The 17,606-nt window shown below is 35.5% G+C and overlaps 1 protein-coding gene across 1 annotated transcript in view; it reads right to left on the minus strand.

Moving 5' to 3' along the window:
• Positions 1 to 1,977: 1,977 nt before the first annotated feature.
• Positions 1,978 to 17,606, minus strand: part of LOC114353114 (RNA-binding protein fusilli-like) — a gene marked incomplete at its 3' end in the record, with an annotated part of 53,465 nt that continues 37,836 nt past the window's right edge. The window contains exons 7-10 of the mRNA XM_028304948.1: positions 5,317 to 5,427; positions 4,517 to 4,649; positions 2,631 to 2,768; positions 1,978 to 2,193 (exon numbers count right to left, since the gene is read on the minus strand). Coding sequence (XP_028160749.1) covers positions 1,978 to 2,193; positions 2,631 to 2,768; positions 4,517 to 4,649; positions 5,317 to 5,427 — 598 coding nt within the window. The remainder of the gene's footprint in view (positions 2,194 to 2,630; positions 2,769 to 4,516; positions 4,650 to 5,316; positions 5,428 to 17,606) is intronic.

Genomic DNA, 17,606 nt, shown 5'->3' on the forward strand with positions numbered 1-17,606 from the left:
ATAGGTAATATGACATTCTAAGACAATTATTTATGTATTTAATTTTTGATTTTATTTGACTGATTTGTTATCGTTTTACTTGACAATTGTACACAATATTGACATTTTTAATTGATATTATTTGCACGATTGTACCTATAACTTGTTGGCGCGTTGGATTTTCTGTAAGCCTTCAAGCAGCCTTCTAGAATAAATAAATAAATAAATAAATAGAAATTTCTTACAAAACTTGCGCCCAAACAGCAAATCTAGTATGAAAATCATCATACTTCTGATGCTCGTAACTCAGTTCAGACTGAGTTTAGAGGTATACATGTCCTACTAAGTTTGGTTTATTACACTATTTTGTAATCAAAAAACAAGGTTTGGTCGATGGCCGCCCGAAAAAAAAAAGACGCCAATTTCCGGCATTGTCTTTTACTTATTTGATTTCATGGGCGTCGCTTTGAAGGACTTATGCCCGTATTCACAAGCGATACTTGCTTAAGTAAATCACAGCGTTGAATAGAACTCTTTAAAATTTCAAGTTAAGGCTAGGATTTACCGCCTCGATGCCGTGCATTCGTTTACCTCAGCCCCCGCACACCTCGCACTGACACTCGCGCGACGCGATGACGCCATAGTGTAAAAACAAGCCGTAAGTTGGATTAAACCGTAACCTTCAAACAGTGAATAAATAAATAATAAAATTAAATATCCTTCGACATAATATTTTAACACTGCGCCTCTAGTCTCAAACTAAGCAAAGCTTGTACTATGGGATATGAACATACTTAAATAACATAACATAAATAAATACATTCATATTATGGTTAGAAAACACCCAGCCCGAAACAAACATTATTATAATGTTCATGCACACAAATGTTTGTCAATCAATAATGTCAAATAAAGATGATAATATTAAGTCAAACAAATACTTTTTATCGACAAAAATAGTAAGTAAATGATCACAAAAATGTAAACTCCATTTTAATATGAAATANTATCGACAATTTGGGAAATCATGGCCTTAAGACTTTCGATTTCGAATCGTTTGCGTATTCGAATCGCCATCAAGATTTAATACGAAAACTGCAACAGCGCCCTTGTGAACGTGTCGTAAAGTGAACTTAGTAGGTATGAGAAATGGTTGCACGAAACTTATTTTGAGAATCAAAATGGTCACGTTATCGTTTAATTCCAAGGTTGAGTATCGATATCGAATACGCAAACGATTCGAAGACGAAAGTTGTTCATGCTAGAGGTACGGTACACACTGATAGTTGAATTTCCAAGTGAATATTAATTTGCTTATAACCAAACTAGGTACCTATATTGTGGCCCCTGCTAACTTTTATGTCAGATTGCGGTATGCTAAGACCCTTTACAAAATGTTAAGCAATTGTTTCCTTTAACTCAATACCGTTAGAGTTGAATTTGTATGGATAAACGTTAACCTCTCTACAAGGCCGATAAGAAATATAAGTTATTGTTCGCTAGTCAATAATCCGCGCTAAAGTGCTAATAGAATTTTACTACAGCTGATAACATTGTTTCCAACCGAAATAAATTCCAAGAAAACTCAAAAAAATACCTAACAGTAGTCACAGCAATTACCCTAGAATTAAAAACATTCATCTACAATACTTCGTCCATGTTATTCATATAATAATATTTATCTTAAATACGACATGGGTTTTAAAATTTATTTGAAAAAGTTGTAAACTGTAAAGTATTTTAAACATCGGAAAATTATGAGATCATTTTTTTATAAAAAAATTAATGAAGTTCAAAATGGCTCAGCCATTGCTAACGTCAACCGGAGAATAGGGCATTATAAGAATTGCCCGTAATTATTTTGTATTCCATACCTATTTACGGAAGATAGATAAGGATATGCCTACTGGTTAAGAATATGATCAATTGTTGCTATTAATGGTCAATAACAAATTTTAAAAACCACTATAATAGTGCTCAAATCATATTATGTCTTACCTGCTGCACCTCCGCTGTGGTAGATCGAAATAATTCGATATATCGTGCTCCTATTAATTTCCTGTGCCTCGAAAGCGCTTTGGGCGCGTCATCTTCCTTCGCGAATAGCACAAAGGCGTCGCCAGTGGCTCGGCCATCGGCTCGCCGAACGAAAAGTACGCCTTCAGCGCCATCTAGCACTTGCACTGGGTCGTCACCCGTTGAGAAGAATTCCAACTGGAAAAGGGAAAGAATGTAGGGTTAATTGATTTTTATTACGTTTCAAAATAATTCTGATTAATAAACTGATAGAAGCACAAGTAGTACAATTTCACTAAAAGATTGTGATGAACTTACTGTATCTAGCTCATATGATTTGCTAAATACCTATGAGAATTTTAGATAAAAATTGTTTCTTTGTGATGGCTGTAATACTTTGTAGGTAGGTACTTTTTAAAATCAGGAACTTTGTTTTTATAGAGACTTGTAACTTATAGGAAAACAGATCCCTTAGACAAGATAGATTTATGACATGCTAATTTTAATTTCTAAGTCGCTTCACGGAACGCAGTAACAACATAGGTACATTTTTGTAAAACAAAACGCTGAAGCGAAGTGATTTTGGAATTTCAAAGGCCACGTTTTGTAGCTTTTCTGAAGTCGTTAGCACTCACAACTTGCTGAGGCTGCGCGTCGTAAGGCAAGCCGCGCATGCGGACGATGACCTGCGCGCCTCGCGACAGGAACGCCGCCGCCTCGCACGTCGCTCCGCCCGCTACCGACAAGAAGTCTTCGCCGCTCGCACGGTACACCTGAAGAAGAAGAATAGTGTTGAATTCAAAGAAAGATACATTTATTACAATGGACATCACACAAATACAGGCAATCTAAATCTATAAAAGCGAATGGTCACTGACTGACTCACTCACTCATCACGAAATCTCAGAAAATACAAGTGCTAGGAGTCTAAAATTTAGAACGTAGGTGCTCACTAAGACGGGATTTTGCAAAATTCAACCCCAATGTGGGTAAAACGAGGTCCACGCGTACGAAGTCTCGAAGGCTAGTTTACATACAAACATAACAGTTGCAGTGGCACATGATAATAAATAGCAAGAAAAACAAAAACAAGAGTGAACTGAGAAGTGCCACCTACTCACTACAGTTTCACGACCCTGGCACGGTAATAATATCATACAGTATTGTAACTTCATATAAACCGACGAAACTCGAGCTTTCCTTCGAAATTCAAATCACGGTATGCGCTCGACATGCAAAAGTCGGGGGTGTCGCGAATGGGCCATAGTAATAAACGGACGATGTGTTGTTTTTTAGACAGTGCTTTTTTATAAAAATAATTACAAGTAGCTATTTATACAGGGTGTTAGGTAAATGTGTTTATAAGCCGACACTAGCCCATATTATTATTATTATTAAAAAATAAATAAATATGTTAACATTTATGTATGTAAATGGTATGGTGAAGTCAGTGATGCCATTTTTAATTTTTTTTATTTTCATACAAAATAATTTATAAAATCAGATTTTTATGAAAATTAAAATTATTAAAATGAATAAAATGATGATACCAATTTTCCGACTACACCATACCATTAATATGCACATGTTAACATGGGCTAGTGTCCGCTTATAAACCCATTTACCTAACACCCTGTATAAATCAAGCATTTTGTACGCCTTAGTCGAGGCGCATACATTTTACGGTCGCAAATTTATAAGATTTGTTACTAAATCTTAACACAAATATATTTTTTAAATTAAATCTACTAATGACAAGACAACATGCATTTTTATCCTATTTCATTCATAAAGTATTTTATTTGTCAAAATAAAATAAAAATTACAATCACAAAATACATTCACAAAACTATATAGAAATTCTTAGTAGGCAGTTGTAATGAAAATAGGGTCTACAGGTAGGCAGCCCTACCGCATGTTGTCATACCGTGACGTTCCGCGCGGATGTTGACATTTATTTCAAAAATATGGTCGAGTTGGAATACTGTATAGATAGTATTACCGTGACCCTGGTTTTCAGTGTGCCCCAATTTAGTTTTATGCTATGCAACCTTTTTGATGCAAATGGGTTCACCACAATAGTGCAACGGCGGCGGGGATCGAACCCGCGTTCGTCGGATCACGAGTCAGCCAGTCAACACTTTTACCATTCGGCAATATTAGGGCACTTGGGAACAACATATCTCGACTGGTGCTGAAAAGTGGCGTAAGAAACACAATCCGTCTAACTAATGATGATAACTTTCCCCCGGAACAAACATCATTGGTTGGGTTTTTATTGACGGTCAAGCTGTAGATCCTGGCTGCACAGGAGTTGCAGCGGTGGGAACGAGAGACGGGAATAGTCCCATAATGATGATGAATTAGGGATTTGATTAAATTAACCTTGTCCAGTCTCTAAACTAGAGCCCTTTCGTTCGCAGGGTGATTGCCACCACTGAGCTAACGAGAACGTTCCGATTGAGCTACCAATGGCGGCTCATTAAATTTGACATTAGTGTTGTAACTTCAGTTCACCTACCTCAATGTACCGAGGGCCGATGTGGTGTTTATGCCGCTTGAGCGCCATATCGCGGTGCTCCTGCGAGATGAACCGCACCAACGCTTCGCCGTTACGGCGCCCCTGCGGCGACAAACACAGCGCTACTCCGCCCCTGCACAGATACATAAAGAAGTTAAAACTTAAAATTATGTAAGTAGTAGTCTGGAACTATTGCAGGATTAATAAAGCCTAGATGGATAGTCTTCATACAAACGCTTCGTCACAAAAATTGAGGCGAAAATCTTGTCATTCAACTGTCAAAACGTTGTTAAAAATGTTTAAATTGAGCTGTTTTTTTTTCGAAAGTGAGAGATTTTTATCCACATTTAACGTAATAAAATATTATTTTTTATTTAATAATTATTTAAAGACATTTAAATTAAAACAATTAAGTTTCAAGTTTCAAGTGGGGCAAAATGATCCGCTAAAAGTTGCCTCACTTTTCGTGCTTCTAGCACAATTTCTAGGCTTTATTAAAATCTATGCCGCAGCGCTACTCCGAAACTAGTATTACCGTGCCAAAACGCAGTTTGCATAGTTTCGGATATTTATCTGTCACAACAACAACTGCAACTGGATGGCAATATTCGAAACTTCGGATAACATTTTTTGAAGTAAAGGCGCTAAATCGATTTTGAATTTGTATTCAACAACAGAATTATAGTAGCTACACATTGGATTGGCTCGCTCTTTATTGTTATTGTATTTATTTATTTTTTAATTACGAAGAAATATTTTTTTTACTTTGATTTTTTTATTATTCAAGAGTACAAACTTACTTGGCAACATTGAGTCCTCTGAAGAACTTTGCGATGTCTTGGTCGGACGACTGCCAGGGCAAGCCGCGGGCGCGAACGATGCAGTTGCCGTCTATTTCATCGTCTTTTGAGCTGTAACAACAGAAACCATATTTTAATTGAGTAGTAAAAAAAAATAAACAACTGGATCCGACAGGAATTGAACCCACGTCCTTCGCTTGCTGAGCCACCGCTCTGCTGACCGCTGAGCTATCGAAAAATTGGTCAAAATTGTATGTAAGTTAATAAATAATTTATACTAATATTATAAATGCGAAAGCAACTCTGACTGTCTGTCTCTCTTTCACGCTTAAACCACTGAACCGATTTTGATGAAATTCGGCATAGAGATAGTTTGAGTCCCGGGAAAGGACATAGGATAGTTTTTTTTATCCCGGTTTTTGAAACAGGGACACGCGCGATAAAGTTTTTCTGTGACAGACAAAATTCCACGCGGGCGAAGACGCGGGCGGAAAGCTAGTGATCCATAATTACAAGAATCCCAACACTAATACAAATCTACAAAAAAATAATGTCTTGGTAATATATTATTTTAATCAAGGAAAATATATCCATATCTTTTCATAGTAGTAGCTGAGGTCTTTAGCCGATAAAGACGTCTAAGAATTATTCAACCTTCGAAGTTCATAATATTAAAAATAACTTTTATTACAATTAACTGACCTAAATATTTAACTTGGTAATTAAAAAGCAGCTGATTGATAAAACAACACTAAATTATCGACACAAAACATAACATAAAACGACAAGAGTCGCTAAGATAATTAGTTTTACATCGTGCCTAGACAAAACGCACTTTATGATCGAATCGAAAATCGAATCCGTCAAAACTCCATACAAAAAAGGGGCTTTTCGACCACTTTTCGACTGGTTTGCGATTATAATTTGCACTTTGTCTAGACCTACAGCCCCCCTAGACAAAACGCACTTTTTGATCGAATCGAAAATCGAATCCGTCAAAACTCCATACAAAAAAGGGGCTTTTCGACCACTTTTCGACTGGTTTGCGATTATAATTTGCACTTTGTCTAGACCCACAGGTCACTTTATGACAGTCACATGGACAGCTCATCCAGATGTCACGGTCTGTGGATGATTGAGAATTAAGACTCTAAATAAATATCACATTACAACTTAAAAAAGGTGGAAATAATGTCCAGGGAAAAAGGTCGATACCATTCTTGGGTTATCAAACAAACCTAGACTATTGGCGCATTATTCCCTAATTGGAATCTTCAAGAATCCTCTAGTCCAATACTGGCCATCATAATATTTCGATAGATATAAGTAGATAGGACTGCGCAAAGTGCGCATGTGACCTCATTCATCAAAATAATTACTAAAATAATCTATTATACGTGTAAATATTAATCCGATAGGTAAGTGATAATATGTAATTCATTATTTTTTACTGTTCAAAGTTACCCTGAAATTCAAAGTTACCCAAGTTAATGTATGTAATTTCAAGAACATTTTGCATTTGCACAGCATGTCAGTGGTTTGACCTCAGAGATCATCAGATGCTCAGTAAGAATAAACACAACATAACTAGACTGGCATACAATGTTAAAGTTACTTCTTAGTTCACACGTACTGTGAATACCTAGATATAGCTATCCAATGTGAAATACAAAGGCTCGTATTCTAAAACGAGGATTCCACGAACGTTTCAACAAACGTCGCGACGGTTTTACACTATAGTATCTTATGGATAGTTATAAAAGGTGTAATTTTGTATCAAACTTTTATGGAACGTTTCAGTGTCACTCCTTAATTTCTTTTGAATAAATTTATTCTTATAAGTACTTTTAAATCGATCTCCCAATAATAGGATTACAATCCCAATACTTAGGGTGGATTCGATCAAACAAGAGTAAATATTAATCTCAGAATAAATCGTCAGTTTTGACATATTTCCCATACTGAAACTGTCAATGTGCCAGTTATACCAAGAGTTATTCTCGGATAAAAGTTTAGTCGCATCAGGACTTAATCGGACTCGTAAAACATTTTACTGTAAAACATAATTTTAATAAGTAATTAATTTATGAATACGAGTAATGATGTCCACCAAAAAAAAAATAAGTACAGAGAGAAAATAATTACAAGAAAATTCAAACATATTTTGTCATAAAACCTTAGATTAAATCCGAATTTTATGAATATTTTCCTACTAAGTGTGTAGGAACGCAGTGTGTGAAACAAGCTCTTATCGGCGCGTGCGTTATCGTGTCGTAAAAAATAATGGTCTCGCTAGACTCACGGCTCAAGTATTACAACTGAAAAACTTACTTGTAAAAAACTACAGGAATGTAATGCAATCGACTCTTGAATCAGTTATATATGAAATGACAATCGACTATGAATCTTAGTACTTATACTCTAGACTCCATTTTTATCATCATCAGATTATTCGAGGCGACAATAGCCAAACAACTGCACGCAGGTAGATTTAAATTTGTAGCAGAGTTTTGGGGTGACACTGTTATGTTATAGGTTTGTTGTCGATACAACAAGAAGAAGAATAGCCCAACTGTGTAAGTGTCGGAGTTCAATTCGAGGGTTGGTAGTTCAAACCCTGCCGCTGCTGGACTCTTTATTGTGGTGAACTAACTTCCTCAACCAACTTCCCAGTCCCAGTCCTAACTTCATATTGGAGGGTTAACGGGACTAATTAGTTATGCAATAATGCAATAACTGTCTAAGATGTTTTTATGATAACTGTATGTACACATTACAAAAAAATCTCCACTGCAGGAGACCCTCTCCAATTTACGAGTACTAGAGGCCACAGGCCAATGGAAGAAGGAAGATTGGATCTCCTTACGTTCTTTTATACCATGTTTTTGGTTTGCTAAAAAAAGTAACTACGCTACGTTATTTTAGCTCTAAATACGAAGTTACGAAGTACGACTACGAAGTTTTACACCAGTCTAAGACTGAGTTGCACCACCTAACTTTGACCGTAACTATTTTATAACAATAACCAGTGTTTTTTGTATGGATTTTGACAGATTTTTGACGTTTGTCAAAGTTAAAGTAAGATGGTGCAACCCAGCCTAAAAACTAGGCAAGATGCAGAAAACAGTAATTTCAAAACGGCCTTGTGAGTTGTGCTATGGTTTAGACTTCAAAGTCAAACTCAAGTGACAGCATAAAGTAAACAGCGGCGCTTCTCGCGCATTGTTCAGATTGTTTTGCTTCATCCATAATGGACATTGTGTCCATGGGACTGTTCACAAGTGTATTTTTATTAGCCGAAAGAACGTTCAGATGTTGAGTCACATACCTACCACTAACAGTTTGGCTTCTACTGAATTATACAAACGCCCCCGTAATGTAAACCCTTGATTTTGGTAGATCGTTTACGGTACTCCTTTTGTCATGTAACTAACATCATATAAGAAAGAAAGAAAAACATTATACTACTTGAACTATAGGTCTTCTAGACCAAAAATATTAATTGAAAATCACACATATAAGTATTTTTAACATATTGGTTATAACAAAGCATGCTTGAATCAACCAAATTTACTGAAAATGACGATTTGGAAGTACCCTACCCTGCTATGTCAGCGAAATGACCACAGAAATGACGCTCTAAAGTTTCGTCATTTACAAATTAATATAACTATTAACTACCTATATTTCCTTAATACTCGTGTCTCGTATTCAATGAATGATTTAGTCTACGTTGAAATTGCAATAGTTTCAGTTTTCCTTAATGAATTAATTCCATGATTTACGGAATTATTTGCTTGAGTGATAATGCGAATGGAACTATCACCAAGGTTGTATAAAGGACGATGATCTGATAAAATACTCATATTACTTACAGTTAAGTGGGCCATTAATGATCGTTTGTTTACCAATGACTAGTTATCAATGGATAGTTTTAAATATCCTCAGTTAACACAGTGATAAGTATAAGAGACTGTGGTTTATATTAAATATGCTGACTGATTGATACGATATTTCTAAAAACTAACAGAAAACCTATTTATAAATATTAGGCTGGGTTGCACCATCTTACTTTAACTTTGACAAACGTCAAAATTCTGTCAAACTCTAAAAAAACACTTAAAAACTCGTTAAAGTTACGGTCAAAGTTAGGTGGTGCAACTCAGCCTTACACTACAAGGTGTGTTACTAATTAATTATCAAGATTTAGTTGAAGAACAAGGGTTTTGGCCTAAATCTCACTTACTTAGGTCTGATTTGGCTGGCAAATAAAAACAAAATCAAAAATATTTTATTTTATTTTGACCACTGGTGGCACTTATAAACGTCAAGGCTGGCTTCATCATAACATGAAGAGAGTTTGATCAGTAATCTACTTATTCAGCCGCACAAAATCAATCGGGTTAATATGTGAATTCACTGAACCCGATTGTGTTGATGTGTGATGTTTCATGAAATTCCGTCCAGTAGTATTTTTTTTTCAACTGAGTAGCTAACATTCATCCAAAAAGAAATATAATAAAATTAGAACTGTCAGACAGTTCAGCAGACCGAATGACGCAAGATCACTATAGGCTTATGTCTAACATGGATTGGGAACTCAAATGTTAAAAGTGTAGAAGGAGATTGGCCTCAAAGTAGATAAATTTACAATGTAGGTGCTTAACTTGCTAGATACGAAGGGTTTATTCCTTCCAATAAAACTGAGGATGACGCATTTAAAGATTCATAGCAGGGAATATTTTCATACGAAGCTAACGGATTGAAATCATCGCTGAGTAATTAATTACACAAACATAACGCTATTAAATCAATTTCAAATGAAAAGTCATGCTTACAATTTAAGTTTACTTCAAATGCGTTGTTTGTCCACATTTTGGTGTCGAAATCGCGACATGAAACTTCAAATCGACAAGATTTATTAGGTATGTTGACGATTGCAAATCCGCTGTTTGTATATTCGTTAGCATATCATACAAATTTTCGTTGCAAAATCGCATCTATAACAAACTACATAGATGCCACTGTTTTTAACTTGATGTGCGTTAGAAATGTTCAAACTTTCAGCGGATTTACGCCATTAAGTCTTGGTCATCAAGGTGCATTTGTGTGTGCACTGCATCGGTAAGTTTCAAGTCTCCACGCGCCTGTAATAGGAGAAAGAATTCCGCTGGGAGTCGGATTTCTTGGTCGTAAAAGGAAATTAGTTCTGCTGGGCATGTTTTGGGTTAGGCAAGCTTTAAAACGAGGTATTGAAAGAAAATATGGCCCGTATCACAAAACCACACTCAAGTTTGACTTTAGACTAGTTTCAAGATTGTTGTTGATCCATAGAATAGTAGGTACTAGGGCACTATTTAAGTTGTGAGCCTCGACAACATAACGTGTTGTTAGACGACATCTGATACTTTTAATGAAAAGTTTGACATTTTTGACTATAACCTTACTCAAAACTTTTTATCATTTAAGCATGTTTTGTATTATTAACATTGAATTGAAAATTATCTTGACTGCAAAAACATGGGATTGACTTGCGGAAATTTTCGCGCGAAGATTTATTATGACTTTCGACGTGGTTAATCAATACAAAACTGAAGCGGTCAGCTAAATTTCACTTTTGGTGATAAAGATCTGTTCTTTACCATTGTAAAACGCTAGTTTAAGAAGTATAATATTGTATGTCATTGGCTCACCAGTGAACTTTGCGAAAGTCGTCGAAAATGACTATTAGTGGCGGAAAACATTGATGTTGTCAGAAAAATGGAAGGGAAACCTCGTCATGTGATATATCGTAGGATTAAGATAATCCTAGGCATTAATTCCACTAGCAGTAATAAAATATTGTATGACCATATTACGGTCAATACGTTTTTTTCTCGCTGGATGTCACAAAAATTTTCAAACGCTCAATAGGACGCTTGTGTCGTTTAGTCTTTGGAAATGTTTGATAAATACGTTTAAAAAGCTTTAAAAGCCGTTTTTAAAATTGTGACAGTTGACGAATTAAGGATCTATGCATAATGATCCTGAAAATAAACAGCTATCGACTATGGAGGTGTTTTAAGATGAACCAATTCCAACAAAAGTCCCATGCGCTCGGAACATTTTGAAACTTATGGTGGCCTATTTTTCCGAAATATCCGATTATATGACAGAAACGTCACTAGAGAAATTTAGAATGGTTAATTCTTAATAGTTAACAGCCACTTTTTTTCCAAAAGTCTTCGGTTTAATAAGGGAAACTGACCAGCATAGTCGAATCGCCATTCGTGACGAAAATGTGAGCTTTTACACGTTTCGTCAAACAACTGACTATTTGAACACTCAAAATATGAAATAAACAGGTCCAACGCTACAAAATTCTTGCTTGGAATCTAAACACTTCTTTTGGTACCCATATATTAAAATTAAATGCGTGAACAGCGATTTATGTAGCCAGAAGCAATTGTCGTTGCGGTCAAAAACCATGCTTTGGAGGTGCCTCAAGCTGAGTGGAAAAAATGCTATGAAAAGTGTTTCGGACACATTAAAAAGTACACAAATCATGAAAGACAATACCAATAAACCCAATCAATACCATTTTAATAATAAACTACTTTGTTTTCATAGTTAGGCTCACAACTTAAATAGTGTCCCACGTAGGTACTACGAGTACCATCCTACTTTTAACTTTGTAGTTATTTACCGACACGCACGCGGTATAAAATTGGCTTATTTTGAATTAGGTGTGGTATTATAATAATAAATCCTAATTTTAATTATTCTTCTTATTTATGCGTATTTGTATAGAGGAAAAAAACTACTATTTAATATTAGAGGTAACATTTCCCTCCTTTGTAGTTATTAGTTTAGTAGATTAATCAGTAAGTAAGCTCAAGGGGTTATCGGTTAAAAGATCTTATTTGTATTTGATAGGGTCTGGTAGCAAAGTAGTTTACGAGGAGATAGCTTGAGCAAACAGATAAATATAGACGTACGGTGTTACATGCAGTGGCATAGTCGCAAACATCCTTTGCCTGATGTAACAAATAAGACCTTTTTGAAGGGTATACTTGAGACTTACTGGAAACGACATTCAAATACATATGAATCCAGATTCAAGAATAGCTTTAATCCAAAAGTTCAAGTTCGTGATGTAGAAAACATTAGATTTCACTGAATGGGATTAAATAAAATATAGACCAAAACTAAAAAGCCGGTGAGTTATTTTTGAAATCCATCAAGAAATGGCTGAGTCTCTGGATCTAGTTTTCAATTGTTTTTTTATCTTTTGTGTAAGTACTAGTTTTCATTAAAAAGTTTTAAAATAACATTCTTATAACTTGATATAATCTTGTCAGACATGTCAATACTTCAAAAATATTCTTAGGGTCAGGGTATCAATGATAAAACTAAAATAGGAGGCGTGTTATTATTATCAAGAACTTCAAATGACATATTCGATGTCATTTGTTTCTTATAACAACAAATAACAAAGAATTAGTGATGTAACAGAATGTTAGACTGTTTAGTTCTAGCAAGGAAGAAAGAAGAATCCCCCCGGATTCTGAATGTCAGAGAAGTCAATTTTCTATCTGACAGTAGCTGTCTTCTGGAAGTTAAAGAATCAACATTCAAGAACAGCCATAATAAAGATTACTTCTCTGGGGAGATAATATTAGATTGTTTAGTTCCAGCAAAAAAGAAAGTGGGGGTTTTGAATGTCAAAGAAGTCAATTGTAAGCAACCATCTTAAAGGTGTTCAAGGAGTCAACACTCAAGAACAGCTTTTAGCTCGTAGTAGTGAAGTATTGAAAAATAGATCTATTTTGGAGCATCGTATAATAATAAGGGCCTGATTACTGATTCTATTATCCTCCTATCTGAAGTTTAATTTAACTTTTTATTATATTGGTTCGTTTAAATCACAATCGAGCGATTACGTATGACTTATCAAAAACCAGTAGCAAATGATAGTAGCATATGGCCGCAGGGCCTGCATTGTAAATCTATTCAACACCTAATTCTGATTAAATATGGGTTAATCACTATACATTACACACGCATTTGTCATTCTTAGATAAATACATATAATTATTAATTACTTCACTCCTAATGTTGACCAACTTAGTATCAAATAAGTATTAAGATACTGGTTAGGTTCAGCGGTAACTAATTATTTTAAGATGCACAGAACAATACGTTAATTTTCTATGATTTTATGAGTGTGGCATATCACATTGTTACTGAAATACTAATCTAAGTTGTCATTTAAGTTTACGACCATTTGTGCTTATGACACCTAGTAAATTCAAAGGCGTCGGGCATGTAATCTCTCGTCACATTCCATCATACCTATCGCCAGTCCGCTCACAACGGCCATCGTAACAGTGGACAAACCTAAGTAATTATCGACGAAAAGCTATCAGCACAACTCACCTTCTTATCTTAAGTCGCAGCCGAGGACCGATAAAAGACCCGAAAGTGGTTCACAAAACAAACACAAAGTCCTGACTCCAAAACACGTTATCAAGCACGATTTTTATAACACCAAGGAGATGTTTCAAAACAGAAAAGATAAGCTTTTAGTATTTCGAACGGAGCGCAAAAGACGTGCGGTTCGCGTGACGGTTCAGCGCGAAGTGAGCCGGTGTGACGCTCAACGCTTGGTGACACTTCGCCCTGCGCAGGAGTCGATATGACTTGTATTATGAAGCTTGCTCCAGCGATAGTTAAGTTAAGAAGTGTTCACTAGTGTTGATTTGCGACTTACATAGTTTGTTTGAAATTAAATGACGTTATGTTTTTCACGCTGTACTTACTTGGTGTCTGCACTACAGTCTACACTGATAGATTTTCGAACGGATATCACATTGTTCATGTTTATATGAATCGCTGAACTACCTGAAAATCTTTGTTGGTATTTAATCGTAGGTTTTAAGAATTTGTGAGTATTACTTACATTTACTTTTAAAAAAGTTTTATACTTAGCAACAGTTTAGCAGATAGGGGGCGTCCATAAATTACGTGAGGCTTTTAGGGGGGGAGGGGGTCAACGAAAATCTCACTAAATCTCACGTGGGGGAGAGGGGGGGTCTCAGAAAATATCACGTAATTTTTCCCGCAAGAAATAGAGTAAAATTACCAGAAAACTGGGTTATTGAAGTAAAAAAAAATGATTTTTTTTATGATGATAATGACAATTTATTCCAAACCGTCTAATCAAATTTAACTAAAAATGCCTCCATCTGCATTTGTGAACACTAAAGAAGCAGAATAAATGTCGAAATTAAGAAAATTCGAACTTAAAAAAAAAACTTGATCAGCATCTCTATTGCGTAATAAATGGGCCAAGTGCGTGTCGTCCCACGCGCAGTGTAGGGTTCCGTAGTTGTCTGTCGTTACCACAATATGTATATTTCAGAAGCAAGCAATTACTTCATCTAAAGTCACTTTTCATATTTTCTTCTAAGGAATTTTTACTGGTTAAGAAATTGTATAATACATGAGTCAAATGACTATTACTCTTAAACTAAGTAATGTATCTTAACCGTTATAGTTTTCCTTGAAAAAAATCATCCCCACTTTACATGCAGGGGAGCTACCCTAGAAATTTTATTTTATCGTTTTGTCGGCGTGATTAATATACATACCTTCACAAAATTACAGCTCCCCAGTGCCAATAATTTCCAAGCGAAACCTCGGACAGACAGACATATCGAAACTATAAGGGTTCCTTGTCAGGACTACGGAACCCTAAAAAATGAATGTCATAAGTATGAAAATATTATGTATTCGTAGTTAAAGTAACCAATAGTCAAATTTGACAGCTGTCAAATGACAAGTGGTTAAATAACAGAAAATAATGTTTTTTTAACAATGTTTAACTTGACTTTTAGTACATCTTTTAACTATTAGTTTACATTTTATTAATATTTAACCATTAGTAGCAAAATTTAACAATTAGTTATTTTAACTATGAATCAAAAAACTGGTCCTAGGTTGAAGCAATTGCTTGTCTTACTAAACGACGGGAAGCTACGGAACCCTGCACTGCGTGTGGCACGACACTGGGTTACTGATTTTTTCATATTGATTTTTTCATATAAATCTAATATAGGTACTCGAAGCATAGACATTGCAAAATAGGCATTTTATTAAATATCACGTGAGATTAGGGGGGTGGGGGAGGGGGTCAGGCAAAATCTCACCAAATCTCACAAAGGGGGGCGGGGGGGTTGAAAAATGGCCAAAATTGTCTCACGTAATTTATGGACGCCCCCTAAGCTTTCCCTCGGGACAAACTTGACCTTCACTGGTTAGGTTTTTATTGGCGGTCAAGCTGTAGATTCTGGGTACACAGGAGTTGCAGCGGTGGGAACGAGAGGTGAGAATAGTCCCGTAGATAAGCAGGTACCTACATTAAGTAGCTTGGAGACACTGTCTGCTCTGAACGCATACCAGAGTATCACTCCTTTCTCTAATGCAAAGTATCTTTACAGTAAGTTACCTTCCATATTTTTGTCATTTAAAGATAGAATTAGATAGACATAAATCTAAATTCGGTTCGGTTATCTAATAAGCTTAGATAGCTTTAATCGTCGCCTACTAATCGATAGATAAATGGTATCAAGGTACATTTCTGTTTTGAAGGAAATTGGGACATAATTCCAAACTCCGAAATCGAAAACTTCTACAGAAGACGGAATTCAGAAGTTTTGTGATATCATCTCAGTTTAATCATAATAGAGGAAGTCAAAATGATAGGTGATGAAAACTGTACATTCGTCTTGATATAGGTATCTAGGTAATTAATTTGTAAAGATATTGTTATCAATCAGTTCACGTGATTGTTTTAATGTAAGTTAATCCATTGTTGTTACTGAAGATAAAATAAAATAGGTACCTATATAGTACTAGATTTAAGAAGATTGAGGGACGGCACATAAACTCAACACGGGCATCTTTAACTACTAAAATGTAAGTCTGCTTAACATAGACCTTCTTGAATGATTTCCAGATTGGACGATTGGAAGTGATTTATTAAACGTAAATTAAATGTAGTTTTATTTTTCCCATTTATAAGATGTCTTTGTACAAACACTGCCGGTATAAGTCTAGCTAGTCGATGCTATTATAGTTATTAAACAAATTTTAACAAAACTACTTTTGCGGGTCTTGTTTACGCGGATTTTTTATGTGCTAGCAATTTTTGGTGCCTCCCAAGAGGTGATGCCCTAAGGCCAAAGCAATTGCTTAATTTCGTTCGTTCGTTTCAGCCAAATGACGTCCACTGCTAGATAAAGGCCTTCTCCAAGGATTTCCATAACGACCGATCGTACGCTGCCCGCATCCAGGTTCTTCCCTCGACCTTCATCACCAGATCGTCGTTCCATTTCCGGCACTGTGTATAAGTCCTTATTGTATTATGACGTAAACATATCGCTAACATGCTTCTGTGTTGCGTGGTACCGGCGTTGTTTTAGTCAGCAATACACTCTCGGACGTCTCACTCCTTCCTATACGATTCAGGGAAATTTGCGTGCGTTGTGGATTTAGTACTTGGTGAAGTCAGGTATGGGGATTTGTATGGTCGATTGGATGTAACAAACAATAGAGACGGTGTGACGTCAAATCGTGTAAGTCGGTTTAAGTAGTTCTGTTAAAGTATCAGTTCAGTTATGGTGTTTCAAGATAAATAGGACTGATTTCTCAATCCTCAGAGCTCAGATATCTTATAACTGAAGAATAAAATTGTCATTTTGACATATTTCCCATACTGAAACTGTCAATGTGCAAAACTTATTCTTCAGTTAAAAGTTATCTGACGATTGTAAAATCTAGGGCTTAAGTAGGTACCTAGTTAATATTAAGTTTTTATCATAAATGGTGTCCTAATTATTTTACAATATTCTGATTGGAGTTTAAAGAAAGAAATAAAATCTTCCTTAACTTAGCAATCTTATTATTACTGTAAGGTTCAATGCAGGTAGTGACATCCTAAAACGACAAAAAACACTCTGCTAATAACCATTTTCAGAAAAAATACAAACAAAAGCTGAGCGAGTGCAAACAGTTAAACGACCTGTCCCTTTTTTGCTGACTGACAAAAAAGTGTCAAGAGTTAGAACTTTTTGTGATGTCAAACCTGTCAAACCAATCCCATATTTTGTTACGTCTTAGCTTTTATTATATTAAATTAAGCCACATTATACCTAATTAGTTTCTTTACATTATGATGAATACCTAATCATTTCAGTTCATTTCGGGTTTTTGAGTTTATTTTAAAGGTAATTAACCTTAGAATGTTG

Source organism: Ostrinia furnacalis, unplaced genomic scaffold, assembly GCF_004193835.3.
Source record: "Ostrinia furnacalis isolate ACB-3 unplaced genomic scaffold, ASM419383v2 OfSCF1610, whole genome shotgun sequence".
NCBI classification, from domain to species: Eukaryota; Metazoa; Arthropoda; class Insecta; order Lepidoptera; family Crambidae; genus Ostrinia; species Ostrinia furnacalis.